The sequence below is a fragment of the Physeter macrocephalus genome, chromosome 13, assembly GCF_002837175.3.
Source record: "Physeter macrocephalus isolate SW-GA chromosome 13, ASM283717v5, whole genome shotgun sequence".
NCBI classification, from domain to species: Eukaryota; Metazoa; Chordata; class Mammalia; order Artiodactyla; family Physeteridae; genus Physeter; species Physeter macrocephalus.
Window position 1 is genome coordinate 51,894,813 of NC_041226.1, and position 16,402 is coordinate 51,911,214.

Here is a 16,402-nt window from a genome sequence, read left to right on the forward strand (position 1 = left end):
CGCGGCATGTGGGATCTTCCCGGACCGGGGCACGAACCCGTGTGCCCTGCATCGGCAGGCGGACTCTCAACCACTGCGCCACCAGGGAAGCCCTTAAGGCCACTTTTAAGCTTCTGTCACCATTATGGTAGAAGGAATGCTGTAATGGTAGTCAAATTACAGTTAAGTAGGACCATGTCAAGTAGTAAACTATGAACTGGTTGTAGGACATGATATAAACCTTAAGAAATTTCCTAAATATTATATTAATCTAAAAAAAAATTACCTCAGATGATGGCAAATATTTTTAGTAGAGAATTTTTTACAATCTCTATTTAAATAAAAAGCTCAACTTTGTTCGTAATAACATAAACATGAATTAAAACTAAACTGAGACACCATTTTCCCACCATTCCTTCTACTATATTGGCAAAAGGCCCCAAATTTAACCACATACTCTTTTGGGGAGGCCGTGAGAAAACAAGCACTCTCATACATTGTTGGTGGGACCCAAAAAGACATAACTTCTGTGACTTCCCTGGTGGCGCAGTGTGTGGGACTCCACACTCCCAGGGCAGGGGGCCCAGGGTTCGATCCCTGGTCGGGGAGCTGGATCCCGCATGCATGCTGCAACTAGGAGTTTGCATGTCACAACTAAGGAGACTGCCTGCTGCAACTAGGACCCCGAGCAACCAAATAAATACATAAAATATTAAAAAAAAAAAAAGGACATAACTTCTATGGGAGGGAACTGTCAACATCTAGCAAAGCTACATATGCATTCACCCTCTGAATCAGCAATCCCAGATCTACCGAGCACAAGGCTCCTCATTCTATATTTGTTTAACCCACAGCCATCCCACTTCTAGGAGTTTACTTTGAAGATATGCTTCTAACAATACGGAAACAAACAAACAAAAAACTCCAAACACAGGCACAAAGTTATTCATTGTAAAAAAATGAAAACACCCCAGATGCTCACACACGTAAGATTGGCTGAATAAACTATGATAGGTCTTTACAGTGGAGAACTATGAGGCTGTAGAAAAGGAATGAGGATGATCTCTTTAAATGGATATGGAGAGATTTCTATACACAGTGTTAAATTTAAAAAGCAAAGTACAAAGTAGCATACATAGTGTGCTACCTTTTTAAAATAAAGATGGAAAATAATACTACAACTAAATCAATCTATCTATCGTTCTGATTTTTTCCAAAAAAGAACGCAGGAAGGATACACCAGGATACTTACTGGAGTAAGTGAGAAGCAGAGAAGGAAAAGGACTTATAATTCTGAGTATGTTATTTTGTATAATTTTATTTCTGGAGCCATATTAACATTTCACATATTTTAAAAGTAAAATTAAAGCAACTAGGATAGGAAAAAGACTCATAAAAATTAAGTACAAATAAACAACTAAGCCTAACTTTATATTAAACTGGTCATATACCCACTTACACATATACATAAAATGAACTACCCCAAGCAACTTCTGAATAAAGTACTTTGATTATCCTAATGTCAGTGGGATTAACAAAAGACAAAATTTTTGCAAAAAAACTGTTAATTTTATACAGTATTCAATATATTTATTATTCACAGTGGCATACGTAAATGAAAAGGGTATAAAGAAAAGACCTCAATGGTGTTGACTAGAACTAAGAAAAAGTGCTCAAAATCTGATGAAAACACAGAAAAAGGACACAGAATCCAGCTTGAACAGATTTTCCCTGGCCAAATCAATTAAAATTTGAGTGTCAAACTGAATGACAGCAAAGGATTATAACACTGAGCAAAAAAGAGAATCTTTGAGTCCATATTGATATAAACACATAAAATAAATAAATAAATAAATTTTTAAAGGGCAAGGGATGGGAAAATTCTCCTTTACAACAGAACACCAGCTGGGAGGAGTAATAGAATTAGAAAGCCACTGTCTTTATAGTAATGAATGATTTGGGTAAGAATAACCAATGGATACTAAAATTTGTTGAAAGACAGTTATTTTTTACACAGTCTCTAACCCATAGATATCTACCCATAGACACTTTCAAAGGGAAAAAAAGACGCTTTTTTGGTGGAGCTATCACCTTAATCAAGTGACTAAGTACTTCCTGATGGGATGCACTGAGGAGAACAGGACATCACTTATGTGTTGTTGCCACCCAAAACGCACAACGTGAATCTAATCATTAAAAAACAATTACATCCAAATAAAAAGGATATTTTTACAAAACCCCTGATTGTGTTCTTCAAAAATGCAAATGTCATAAAAGACGAAGGAAGGCTGAGGAACTACTGCAGATTAAAAGAGATCAAAGAGGCCTGACAACTAAATGCAATGTTTGAAACCGACAGGATCCCAGTCTGGGTTTAAAAAGATTCTGTGAACACCATTGTTGGGAAAAAAGGCAAAATGTTTAGCTTATAACATGATATACTACTACTCTTTATTGTGGTAATAACCCTGTTTCAATGTTAAATTTCCTAAATTTGATTGGTACATTAGGGTTATACAGAAAACTTCACTGTTCTTAGGAACAGGGTGAGGGGTCATGATGTTTGCAACCTGCTCTTAAACGGTCTGACAATAATAAATATAGATAAATAGAACAATCATGGCAAAATGTTAACTAACGAAGCCAAGTGAAGGGCATATTGGGGGTGGTCACTGCACAAATCTTATTACTTTTTTATACAGGTTTGAAATTCTTCGAAATAAAAAGTTGAAAAACATGAGGAATGAATACACACACACATCTGCATTTGTATTTGTGTGTCTATGCTTACATTAAAAGAAATAATGGAAGGCTAAACTACAAAATTATAATAATATGAAATGTTACCTGAGAAGAAGACATGACAGGGAAGAAGGGAACAGCATGAGGGGACAGAGATAAAAGCTAGATTTCTTTGAATACACTTTGTTTTACAGATTTGACTTAAAACTATGTAATTGAACTATTATCAAACAAAACTTAAAAAGCAATTCCTAAAAATCTAGAATAAAATAAAATAAATGGTGCCAAATGTACATCCAATTAGCGGCATAATCACAGAGAGAGGGATTATTCCAATTTACTTTAAAACACAGTAGTTGACCATACCCACTTACTTTGAAAACATGGTCATTTCTCTGTACTTCCTAGTTGGGAATATGCCCAAAAGACAAAACACACACACACACACGCGCGCACACACACACACACACACACGCACACACACACACACACAAAGAGTGAATGAATAATTAAGTGATTTTCTAATTCTAATATTACCAGTGCCATCGAGAACAGGAACTTTCGGTTTACGAGAAAGGAGATCCAGGTGTAACATCCTGTGGTCCTTATTTTGAATGAGTATCATCAGTACAAACCCATGAGGTATTTTATCTTTAAAAAAATATGTATACACATAGATGTGTCTGTTCATAAACACACACACATACATAAATATATATACAAATAATATATGCCTGTGTATATAAATACATGTGTGTTTATGTGTGAGTGTATGTACTAGTTCTATACACTATAAATATCTAGAAACAATGACAACCCAGGAGAAATGAGCATTCCCAGTGCCATATTTTGGCTTTTAAAGACTTATTACCATTTAAAGGAATCACAGCACTTTGAAAAAACGGTGGGTTTCAGATTTGAGGCAGGAAATGTGTAAGCTCTTATAACGTCTTATACCAGAGCCTGTAACATCTTATAACATCCTACACCAGAGAGTGAGGATGTTATGAATGACTACAAGGGGTGTGTCTAAAGGACTCCGGAGTCAGGCTGAAGAGGATCCTATCGAAAAAACACATGATCCAGTTTCTTAAATAAAATTCAAGGAAACAAAAAAGAGAGAGATGGAGGGGGATCAACAGATTAAAAGAGACTTAAGAGACGTAACCAATCACAATGTATGAATCTTATTTGGATTCTAATTCAAACAGCTTAAAATGTGCACCTTTGATAACCTAAAGGAATTATTCGTTTTTTTAAGTGTGATAATAACGTGGTTATTTTTTACAGGTCCTTACTTTTTGAGATACATAATGAAAAATCCATGAATGTGGAAGGGACAAAGAGGGTGGGGAATAAATGAAAGAGGTCTGACCAAGAGTTGATAACAGCTGAATCTGGGATGATGGAGACAAGGCGTAAACTGTACTAGGCTGAGCTTTCATATGTTTACCATATTCTACAATAAAAAGCTGAATATTTTACAAGCACATAAAACTTAAACTTATAATTAATTTAAGTGGACAAATTTTCTTTCTCTCCCTTAATTTAAGTGATACAATTTAGAAAGCAAGGAATAGGATTTTGGATACTCCATAATAACAACATTATACTTATAAATATTTTATAGGTACATTTTAACATTATGTATAGTATTTTAAATCCTACACTGGGTATGTAAATTTTCAGAGCTCAGGCTGTGGTACAAATAATATCAGTTCAAAAAAAGTGGTTTTTAAATTTTAATGCTGATATCCACTATTACAATATATAATTGGCAGTTGAGCATTACACACGGCCCTGTACTTACAAAAAGATATGAGGACAACTTTCCTAAACCCTATAAAACTATACTCTTTAACAGTAAAAACTGTCTTAAACCCTGGTGTGTATTTGACAGTGTCTAACCACCTGCTGATTCTCTTTATTTACGTATAGAAGTTATACTTGAACAGAGACCAAGTATCCTTTAAGATATCAGTATAGAACATCAAATCAAGTTTTAAGTTTAAACTGTCCCTAGGAATTGGTGCCCACCTTGTAGTGCATCACACATGCAGGCTTATAGGGGTGCTCGCTCTCTATGACGGCATAGTGATTAGAGGTTGTACAGGCAGAGAGGCCTTGTTCAGGCTGGTTTCCTGTGGTGCTATCAGTTGACTGATTAGGATTGAATGCAGGGGGTGCATACTTCTGATTCAGAATGGCAACTGAAGGAAGCAACTGTTGGACAAGGCCAAAGACTTCTACAGCCACCTAGTATAAAAAAAAATGATTAAATGAGATAAGTATGAAAGTTGCTTTAAAATGATTAATTACTATAATTGTTGGTTATACTTATTATTCGGAATTTCTATTTAGAGTTTCTTCTAGCTAAGTTTTCATTCAAAGAGAAATCTGTTCTATGGAAAGGAAAAAAAAAGACCTATCTTAAATTTATCTTAGGTGTTACATATAGCCTAGTCCATATTTTTAAACCCTTCTGCCTTTTGGGGACCTGCAGTAAACTAGGTTTTACTCAAATTTAATTATGCCAAAGAATCAGTAGTTTATAATTTCTTCCATGTCTTGAATATTTCACAATTTTACAACACCCTTATCCTTTAACATTGTTACTTTTATTCAAAATGGAGATTTGGCATCGACATTATAACTTTTAAAGATCTCAGTGAACTTAAGCTTTCCTTACGTATCATATTCTAAAATATATTTCCTATTCCCAAGTTCTTCAAATGTAAAGCCAATAAGCATGGTAATCCAGTAAACAATACTAAGATCAGAGAATTAGTTATTTAACTAATAACTTCTACCATTTACACGTCTACCTGCTTGTTACCTGTAACCCAGATGCCTCAAATATTAAAGTATTTTTAAAGGAAAGATATAAAGTCTAAATAAAATTATATTTACAAAAAAGATTCAAAGTTAGAGAATTAAATCACACACCTTGGGAATAGCAGCAGCTACTGGTCCTATGTAGGCTATAATAAGGGGAAGCAGCATGGAAAACAGACTGGAAGAGCTAAGCAGTTCTGGAATGTCATCAGCTAAAAAAGGCATTAAAACTGTAGTTAGAAGGTAATTTCATTGTAATGTATATATGCTGTACTAAGCCTGTATTCTAGTCTCTTGAGTAAAATTATAGTTGACATTGATTGAGTGCTTATAAAGGACCTGGCACTATTCTAAGGGCTTTACATACATTATCTCAACTAATCCTTACAATAAGGTACTTTTATTATCGCCCCTTTTAGAAGTGGAAACCAAGGCACACAGTGTTTAAGTATATTATCCAAAATCATACACCTGTAAAATGACAGAGCCAGAATTAGAACTTGGGGTAACAGTCATGATTTTAAACCACTAATCTTGGTGCAACACATAGCTATATTTCTGTCATTAGGCAAACTACGTAATCTTTGTGTGCAGGTTACTCATCTGTGAAACAGGATAACAATACTTCCCTCAATGGATGTTGTGATGATTCAGTGAGTTAATACACGTAAAATGCTTAGAACAATGCCTGCACATATTAAGTACTCCAAAAATGTCTGCTGTTATTAGCTATATTGCCTTCTATTTTTTCCAAGGAAAAAGCACTTTGCTGATGGACATTTTAATTATTTCTCCATGAACATGGTGCTGGGAAGATAAGTTGAATCTACGTTATGAAGACCTTTATATTGAAGGCCAATTATTTCCAAATACTTGTTTCTAGATCTGCTGTTGCATCAGAGTAGGCTGGGCAATAGTTTCTTAGTTCAGCCTAAACCCCTAGTTTGGATGGACCAAATATTCTTTATTTTCAGCAAGCTTCTCAGGTGATTCTGATGTGCAACTACATTTAGGAACAAATGTTATAGCTAACAGTAATGTTTTTGAAGCGTAACTCTGCTGCCAGTGTGGAAGATGACTAGATAACGAGATGGGGAGTGGGGGAAAGGTGGCAGGGAGATTAGGATGTTATCAACCCATGAAAAAGAGGACATGTGCTTGAACCATGGCAGCTTGAACTATGGGAGAACAGACAGAGAGGAGAATACAAACTGGAGAGCTTCCAGTGGAAGAATTTACAGAACTCAAATGAGACAAGTAAATCTGGGGAGATGTTTGGGATTACCCAGACCTTTGAATGAATGGTGATACTACTGCTAGAAATAGAACACACAGAAAGAAAAACAGGTCTAAAGGAGAAAACAAAATGTTTTTTTGACTACTAAAAGAAGCAAAGACTCAGTTTAACCAAGAGTTTTTCTCTTAATGGGCTAAGAAAACTACAGTATAAAATAATTACTTCTGAACATTCTAAAAAATTCTGCATTAGTGTATGGAGAGTATGGATGATCCCAAATTAATGTACGTCTATGTGTAGATCTATAATGAATAAAACCCTCTGGGATTCTACAAGATGGTTCTTCTTCAGTAGCTCTGTGCATAAGTTGGGGAATAAAGAATCTAAAATATGACTGTTAAGGAAGTAAAAGAAAAGTCTTACCATCCACGGCAAGAGCTCTGTGCAAGAGGTCTTTTGCAGCTCGAACAACAGTGCTTACCACAGAGAGAGCTCTGCTACAGTTTTTATCTTCTTCATTGGCTTTACTCAGAAGTTGAGATTGTAAATCTCCATCGAATTCACTCCTATAACATGAGTAACACATGAGATCATTTTACATGGTGGGTAAAACACGATCTAACTCTAGGAATCACATCTGGATCACAGCTCATTTAAGTTAACAAAGTTAAAGTTAAAACAAGTAAATATAGAGCTATATAGTTTTAAGGAGTAATAGGGCTTCAAAGAAAAATAAAGCCAGATAAGGGCACAAAGTTATTTTAAATAAGATCATGATGGAACTGCTATTTAAACAAAGGCCTGAATTGGGTTAAAAAAGATCTGAGCTGAGAGAAGAGTATTCAGGCAAAAAGAACAGTAAGATAAAGGTTCAGACAGGAACAAGATGGGTGAGTTCCTTGAACTGGAATGAAAGCAGAAAGAGTGTGTGTGACTAGAATGAAAGGAGAAAGAGTGAAGGGTGACAGGTGGGCAAGGTAAACAGGAGTCAGATCACATGAGGTTTAAACACCACAGTAAAGACTTTATATTTTATCCTGGAATGGGAAGGGGAAGCTCTGAGGGGAATGTGAGCAAGGGCAGAACTTGATACGATTTACATTTCTCTAAGGTCACTCTGGCTGTGCGGTGGAGGACAGACTGTAGGAGAGCAGCAGTGAAAGGAGGGAGACTTGTTTGGAAGCTATTTCCTCTAAGATCCAGTTATCCAGGTAGTTACCCAGGTCGGCGTGATGGTTTGGGCTAGACCGTTAATTATGGGAGTGGTAGAAAAGGTCAGATGTAGGACATTTTAAAAGGACGGCTGCCAAGACTTACTGACGTAAAGTGTGAGGGAAAGAGGGATGTCAAGAATGCCCACAAGGTGTTTGCTGTGCCTGTACCTGTGGATGGGGAGGAGCTCTGTGCACGAGTACCACTAAGACGTCTATTAGCCAGCCGTGAAGAGGATGTGTGTGGTACAGTGGTCAAAGGTAGGTCATCTGGAGTCCAGTTTCCTGCCTACAAACCCCAGGACCGTAATTTACTATGAGCGAGACTTCAGGCAGGTTGTTGAGCCGCTCCAGGCCTCAGTTCCCTCATCTGTAAAGGAGGGACAGGAAACTGCCCACCTCACAGGGGTTCCTGTGAGGACTGACTGAGCTAAGACAAGGAATGCCCTCAGAGCACCGCGTGGCATAAAGGAAGTGCTCAGTACACAGGAACTCTCATCATCATCTCCATTACTGTCACTCAGATGAAGATATCAGAGGGAACTAGATATTCATTCCAGGGCTCAGAGGAGGTGGAAGCTAGAGATATAAACTTGGGAGCCATCAGAGTAGCATGGTTTTAATAGTCAAGTGATTTTAATCTTTCAAAACTTAATTAATTAAAATTTAAAGCTGAAGATATTTAAACCTTGGTGGAAAATATCAAAAACACTGTATTTTGTGTAAGATATAAAGTTTGGACAGCAGATGCTTTTAAGGGGCTCTCCAGCTTTTCTAAACATATAACTCTTCTTTTGTGCCTGATATGGTTTCCAATCTACATTTTGAGAAAGCGTAATAGTGTACTGTTTACTGTGGGGCTATGTAACAGAAAAGGTTTTTCATTAGGGTAAAAAGATTAGAAAGCTTTTGTATCTCAGCAGCAACATGCCACTATGTAGCTCTGTAATGCCTACTATTTCTATTCTACTTTACATGGAGAAAGAAAGCAGATCATCAACATCTAGGGAAAAACATTTTGTGCCTAGGCAGTGTCCTCTTGGCTTTTTACGAAGGAAACAGAGGAAGCAGTAACCTCTGAAAGTGATATGCAACTTCAGTGATTTGATGTCAAGTCAGGTTGAGGACCAATGTGGTGAATGGTACTCACTACTACCTACGATTCCAGCTAAGTTGCTGAAAGAAAAATTCAGATTCAGTGAGAAATGTATATTTAAAAGTGTTTTTTTGTTTTTATTTTTTTCTGTTTTTTTTTTTTGTTTTTTTTGCGTTACGCGGGCCTCTCACAGTTGTGGCCTCTCCCGTTGCGGAGCACAGGCTCCGGACGCGCAGGCCCAGCGGCCATGGCTCACGGGCCCGGCCGCTCCGCGGCACGAGGGATCCTCCTGGACCGGGGCACGAACCCGCGCCCCCTGCATCGGCAGGCGGACTCGCAACCACTGCGCCACCAGGGAAGACCTAAAAGTGTTTTTTTAACTCAAAATTGTTGTAATTCTTTGTTTTCCACTGTTTACCTAAGGAATGGCTTTAGTTAAAAATATTAGAAACACATCATTATATATTCCAGGGCTCCAAGGACTAGATTCAGACACCAAAATATTTTGCAGACTGAATAACTGGTTCAAGGTAACAACAATACTTTGGTAGAGATGATTTGATCATTAATTTTTGGTATTTAAAAAAAAAATGAATAAATTCCATTAAAATTAGAAAATGCAGACCACAAAACTATAAAAGTGACAACAAACACATATGCCCAAGCTCATATGCCCAGTATATAAACATTTCAAAGATATTAAAGAAATAATGACAAAGAACATTTTAAAGTAAACACTGAATTTACATATGAAAATGAGATCTTTTAATACAAATTAGCAAGTGCAAAGAAGATACGCTGTATAATTCAATTATCACTGCCCATCTAGCGTTTTGTACCTTGGTAGTAGAGCAGCTCCCTGATCTATATACACACACCTACCTGTAGTAGAGGATCTGTGGAATCTGTCCTCTGGTTTGATTTGTGCCATTACTACTCAAGCTGCACGTGCTGAATGTAAATGTCACGCCATCAGGGCACTGAACCGTGGTCATTCCTCCATCTCCGTTTGCTGTGCGGCTTCCATAGTTCCTCAAGCGCACAGCATATTTAACATTTTCCTTCACGATAAAGATGTAAGGCATGTTTATATTTATTCATAATGTACAGAGGATATATAAAACGAGCTCTAGCAGCAAACTGGGCAAATACAGTTGAGCATTGAGCATCACAGGTTTCAACTGCCTGGGTTTACTTATATGGGATTTTTTCCAACAGTAGGTATTACGGTACTACCCGACCCGAGGTTGGTTGAAACCACACATGTGGAACCAGTATAGGGAGGTATAAAAAGGGCTGACTGTAAGTTATACTTGGATTTTCCACTGTGAGCAGGGTCAGCACCCCTAATCCCCACGCTGTTCCAGGGTCAACTGTATAATGAATTTGTTATATTTATAGACAATTTGGTTAAATGAGTTTTTTTAACGAATCAAACAGGGTGATAACTAACACTTACTGATATTTATTATTTAACAGAAACTGTCCTGAGTACTTTCTGTAATTTACTTTAATTAAATTAATCCTTAAAATGACCTTATAAGGTAAGTGCCATTATTATCCCTATTTTACAGATGAGGACTCTGTGGCACAGAGAAGTTTAAGTAACTTGCCCAAAGTCACACAGCTAGTACGTGATGAAACTAGGATTTAAATACAGGCAGTGGGGCTCTAGTTCCTGCCTCTAGTTCTTAATCACACTGTAAAAAATATTAGCCATAATAAAAGATTTTAAATACATGAATTAATATTTTCCTTTGATGAGTTTAACTTTTGAAACAGTTTTAAATATGGGAAATAATAATGGTGAATCCATTATCTTTTTATTTTAAGAGAGACATTCAGAGACAGAAATAGACAGGCAGACAGACATGGAAAAAAAATATCCGTAAGAAAATTGTCCAAAACAAGATTCACTGTATACAGAAAATGTGAGACATAGATACTGGCGCCTAATGATCCATGACATCAACTTCATAATGATGGGTTTCTTTTTGTTTGTTTTTTGGTATTGTTTATGCTTTTGATGAAGTAACTGATGAACTTACCTCATCCAAAGTTCTGCTGTATAATAAAAATTATTATAGTTGGATTCAGAATTACTCTATTAATTATTACTTTAATGTTAAGTAAAATTTGTTCTGCTAAATAGTTATTTTCTGTGAGACAGTCAAGTTATATAAAATAATAATAACTTTAATAGTTATTTAATAAGATCTGTTAAGACCACTGGCTCTTTACATGCGTTTTGGCACAACAGGAGAAGAAAAACAGGAACTAATATTTATTGAGTTTCTAATATATTGTGCTAGACATTGAGGCAAGTACCTTATTCCATTCCTTAGTTTAATCTGAACAACACTACAACGGAGGTATTATCCTTCCCAATGTACAAATCAGCCTCAGAGTGGGCAAATGATGACATATCCAATGTCTTAGAGCTAATATTTGGACGAGCAGGTATCTGAAGCTAGGTTTGTTTGACTCCAGAACCTATGGATACTTTCCACTATACCAGACTTGAAGAGATCTTTTGCAAAAATGGAATATTATACAGTACAGTATCAGGAATACAGTTGGTACTCTAGAAACATTTAAAGGACCACATATAGGAATACTTTTCACTATTTTTAAAGTAAACTCGTAATAATACATCCTACTTACAGAAGAAACATAGTGTTAAAATTACCTTTAAAGGAACAACTTTGTCAAGTCTGATTTCAGCTATATCACTGGGTGAATCATCTGTTGTATAAGTTCCTTTGACTAATTCCAGAGATGTCCATCTGTGAGAATGAGTTGAATCCCCTGCATGTTCACTCTAATTAAAATAAAACAAAACCCACATGCTCTTAATTTCATTAAATGAACAATTCTGACTTATCAATGATTGTTTTTAAGAGTTTATTTCCTTGCACACAAAATTATCCATTAGCATTTATCCATACGTACTAAAGAAAACATTTTTGGTCCTCTAAAACTATTCATTTTTATCTGATTTCCTGAGGCATCTACAAATTATATCATATAAATAGGCGTTTTCATCTGTCTTAAAATGATTCCCCCTTCTTCATAAGGATGCTATATCTAATTATAGAGCCTAATGAAGTAAGGAAATAATTCAAATTAATTGCTCAAAAGAAGCAAAATACAGACATAATGTTATTTACCAGCAAATGATTTATATGCTACCTGTCTCATTTTAATAAAACTTTGTAAAAGTCAGGCACTTAAAAAAATTTATAGTGGAAACAGCAAGATACTGCTAATTCAGTCAGCACCGCTATCTTTACTAAGAATCATCCACTGGCACTCTGACAAAATTACTTAATCACTGATACGGGCAATAATACCAGTCTGAATATTGTTCCTGTTTTCTGAAATACTACAATAGCAAAAAAAATTACTCAAGATTTATAATCAGAGGCTTAGCTATATAATTTCTAGTTTTTTCAAGTGCAAAAAACATGAGGCAGGAGCGATCCAAAATGGCACATGAGCAATCATGTAGAATCACTCCCTTTCAATTTCTCTAATGTCGTCCATCTATGACTAATCTGCTAAGCCCTCAAGGATGTGGACCACTGTACTGTACTTTATAATGATGATATGTCCTGACACACAACCCACACAGCAAGAGGAACACTGTAAGAGTGGTACTCACATCATCAACCAACACCTCTAATTCATATTCATGAATTCCACCTCCTCCATAGACAGAAAAACCAACCACAACTATTCCAGGTTTGTCTACTGAAAAACAGATTGCATCTGGGGACCCATTCCCAGTGTTCCAACTTCTCCCCTGACTTGTCTTTGTGAATCGGTTAGCACTGGCTTTAACGGAGTGGAGAGAATTAAGCCCATCAACCTGTGAACAACGAAAGCAACTACATCAGTAGTCTGGACCTGAGCGTTACTAATATACCTTTAACAAAACTATCCAAAGGTTTCTAGGAAGTTCAGTAAAATAACCTACCTTTAACAAGAGGGTTTAAACCTTCCTAAAGGTACATTCCAATAAGAGATTAACGAAGAATAAAATCAGATTTTATTACTCTTCATTCACAAATCAGTATCATGTGACGGTATATTTTTTTAGTCATATTAAACTATACTTTTCACTTAACTTATGTCAGAACTATAAACTTGTAAGTTATCACAGTCATAACATATACATGAATTATCATTCACTTTGCAAAGAGATACCAAAAATTTCATCAATATTTTATAGACCAATAGTTTTCAAACCATGCTACACACAGAACACTAGGAATGCTGGACAGATGGATATTCAAGAAGGAGGCAGACTCAAGGTTCCCCTCTTCAGTCAGACCATCCTTCCTCTTATCTGTGAGTTTTCAAGCTAAGACGTCATTGCAGAAAATGTTCTGTGCCTTAAGTCTGAATATCGCTAATGTATATTATGATAACTTGGCAGTCAATATGTGAAAATACACACACACAAGTACAACATCACTAATTACAGACTTTGATTAGAGAGGATCAGAGCACTTATTTTGGTTCGAAACTATCTTTTTAATTATAGAGCCTGCTTCTTATCTAAGTTGGCTACAGAAGTCTGAAAGACCTACAAGAGTTAAAAATTGAAGTTTATGATTCTAGCAGGAATGACAAACTCCTCTGAGGAAAAAGAATGTGGTTATCTAAGACAGGACCTTTAGAAACTCCCAAGGTTGTATGTTAGGCACTTGCAATTTGGGGCATTCCTTTTCATTAGAAAAGTAAGTTCACAGGGGATTGCTACACAGCAAATTTCTGACGGGGACTGAGGCCTTATAAACTTTCTCCTCCATGGTCTAGTACAAGAGGGAAGCATATTATAGGCTGAATGAACAAGTGAAAAGGAAAATTAAAATGTTCTGACCAGGGCTTCACCTCCTAGGCCAGGATGAGATACTAAAATCTGTTCAGGTATGTGTAATCATTTAGAAATCCTAAAGGCTAAACTCTCACTATGAATCAGTAATGAGTGTAGACTGAATGGATTAATTGAGAATAGATTCTGAAATAAATCTGTTTAAATAAGTAAAAGCAAAGACTAGGAATTATAAAAGTAAAATAGACGTTCCTTTGCAAGAAACGAGAGACCTGGGGTCAATCAGCATATCCTGGTTATTAAACATTCATTTGAACGATATAAGATATTTCACATTATGACATGACTTTCAAAACCAATCTACCATCTACTTTTTCAGGAAAAAAACAGAAACATTCACCAAATTCAGTCAAAACATTTAGATAAATTATAAAACACAGTGAGCAGTGCAGTGAACTGGTGAAAAATAATTACTTTACAAAAGTGTAAAGGCACTTTAAAATGTTTCAAAGTGGTTTCCTCAAACATATTAATATTTGATCCTTTTAAAACTCTGTAACAACAGCTGTACAACAATGTGGATGTACTTGATGCCACTGAACTGTACACATAAACATGATTAGAATGATAAATTTTTTGTTACCTAATTTACTACAATTAAAGAAAAACCTTTGTGATATAGGTGAGATAAAAATTATTATTCCCATTTTACACATGTGTTTGTCTAGGGTCAGTCAAGTTGGCAGAGCTAAGGTTTGAACCTCTGTACCTTTTCCACACCACATATTCATTAGTAGTCCTACTTTTATTTCTCATTACCCAGCAGTGAGAACTATTTTTGCTTTTATTGGGGCATGGTGGTGGGTTGTGCAATGGGGCAGTTGAGGGGAAAATGTATGCTTTGTATTACTGCAACATCCTGGGTAAACTGGTGAGAGAGAGGAAGCAAAGAAGAGCAGAGAAGAGGTATAAGGAAGGGAGAGAAAAAAAACAAAACCCCCCAAACAGCCTAGCTTCAATGCTTTTTCTTAACAAAAATTAGCTTCTACAAAGCCAAAATATATGAAAAAAGAAACAATGTGGAGAGTTTAAACATGTGCTCATTATCCAATATCAAAATATAACATTACTTCAGATCCCAGGGCTGATGCTGTCAGTTCGCTGACAATACTGGCCAGTAATCCACAAGTGTTGGAGACCAGGTGCGAGGAGAAGAGCTCGTTTTCTCTCCTCAGGCTGTTCCTGACTGGGAGCACGACGATAACCAGCATTTTCTCCAGAACTTCACGGAAGCTTGTCATCCCTGAGATATTCTCTTCATTCTATGATACATGAAAATAAAACGTTCTAAGATATTGCTTTATTTTCCTTCCCATGAGTACTCAATTGCAAAATCTTGTCTTTCTAGATGACACCTTTAAAATTCAGACTTGAGTCTACGTCTATGTATCTATCCTGTTGTATGTGGAGTCACTATATCTACTTTTCCCATAGAAGTTCTTTTTTAAGTTATCAGTCTCTGGGCATCATAAAAGTACCACACATTTACAAGGTATTTGTGTTTTTATTAACCTCGGGTCATTTTCACCTACCTTCTTATTTAACTTTTCAGTAAGAATCATATATGACAGAAAAAAACTCTTCCTATTTAAAAAGCTATTTCTATAGGACAAAACTCCAAACCTAGATAATTATTTCTGGTATAAATAATTTAATGATTTCTGATTTAAAGACAAAGCAACTGAGAAATAGTCTATACAAATCTGTTTTCTAATAAAATTCTTTCTGTACATGCATGTAACAAAAATACAGAGTTGTTCAATAAATACTTCTGTGCAGCTTTACAATTCCTATTGTACTTGATTTCAGAAGTGAAGATAAGAAATTCCAACCCCTACCAATGAAAAACTTGCAAAATAAGAAATTATAGAGTCCCATTAAAGACCAGTGGGAAAATACTTTTTTTTCCAGAATAAAAAGGGGAAAAGATGAATAATTTAATTGATATCCAGCATGAACACTCTTTATCTCTTTCACCATCCTCAGTATCTTTTAGCTCACTGTGAACAGAGAACAAGATGCATTCAGTTTCATCAGACGGCCAGTCATGACCAATGACCCTTTCAGCTGTCCTGTGGACTAGGGAATCAAACAATTTGGGATCTAGTTCCAGTTTTTTCATAGTGCCTCAACCTCATCTGTAACATCGGGGGAACCACTTGCTATGAGTACGTTATCAAAAAACACTTTGTTGCCCCTGAGCAAGCAAGTTCTTCCATAATACTTACATTCCATATTGCATTACAAGATATCGCAGGTTCAACAGATTTCATAAAGTCATAAAAATCTCGAGGTGGAAAACGGTCTTAAATCATTCTCCCCGAGACAAACCAAATCTATAAATGAGTGTACTTTCAATCCATTAGAAAAAATTAAGTAACTTTTCAGTTAAAATCATCATG

The 16,402-nt window shown here is 36.0% G+C and overlaps 1 protein-coding gene across 5 annotated transcripts in view; it reads right to left on the bottom strand.

Annotated features, from left to right (window-relative positions):
* MYCBP2 (MYC binding protein 2) overlaps positions 1-16,402 on the bottom strand; it is a 276,794-nt gene that overhangs the window by 115,491 nt on the left and 144,901 nt on the right. For all 5 annotated transcript variants that reach the window (XM_024123253.3, XM_024123254.3, XM_024123252.3 and 2 more), the window contains exons 34-40: positions 15,071-15,262; positions 12,765-12,971; positions 11,790-11,921; positions 9,983-10,161; positions 7,217-7,359; positions 5,668-5,768; positions 4,759-4,977 (exon numbers count right to left, since the gene is read on the bottom strand). In XM_024123253.3, the coding sequence (XP_023979021.1) occupies positions 4,759-4,977; positions 5,668-5,768; positions 7,217-7,359; positions 9,983-10,161; positions 11,790-11,921; positions 12,765-12,971; positions 15,071-15,262 (1,173 nt within the window). The remainder of the gene's footprint in view (positions 1-4,758; positions 4,978-5,667; positions 5,769-7,216; positions 7,360-9,982; positions 10,162-11,789; positions 11,922-12,764; positions 12,972-15,070; positions 15,263-16,402) is intronic.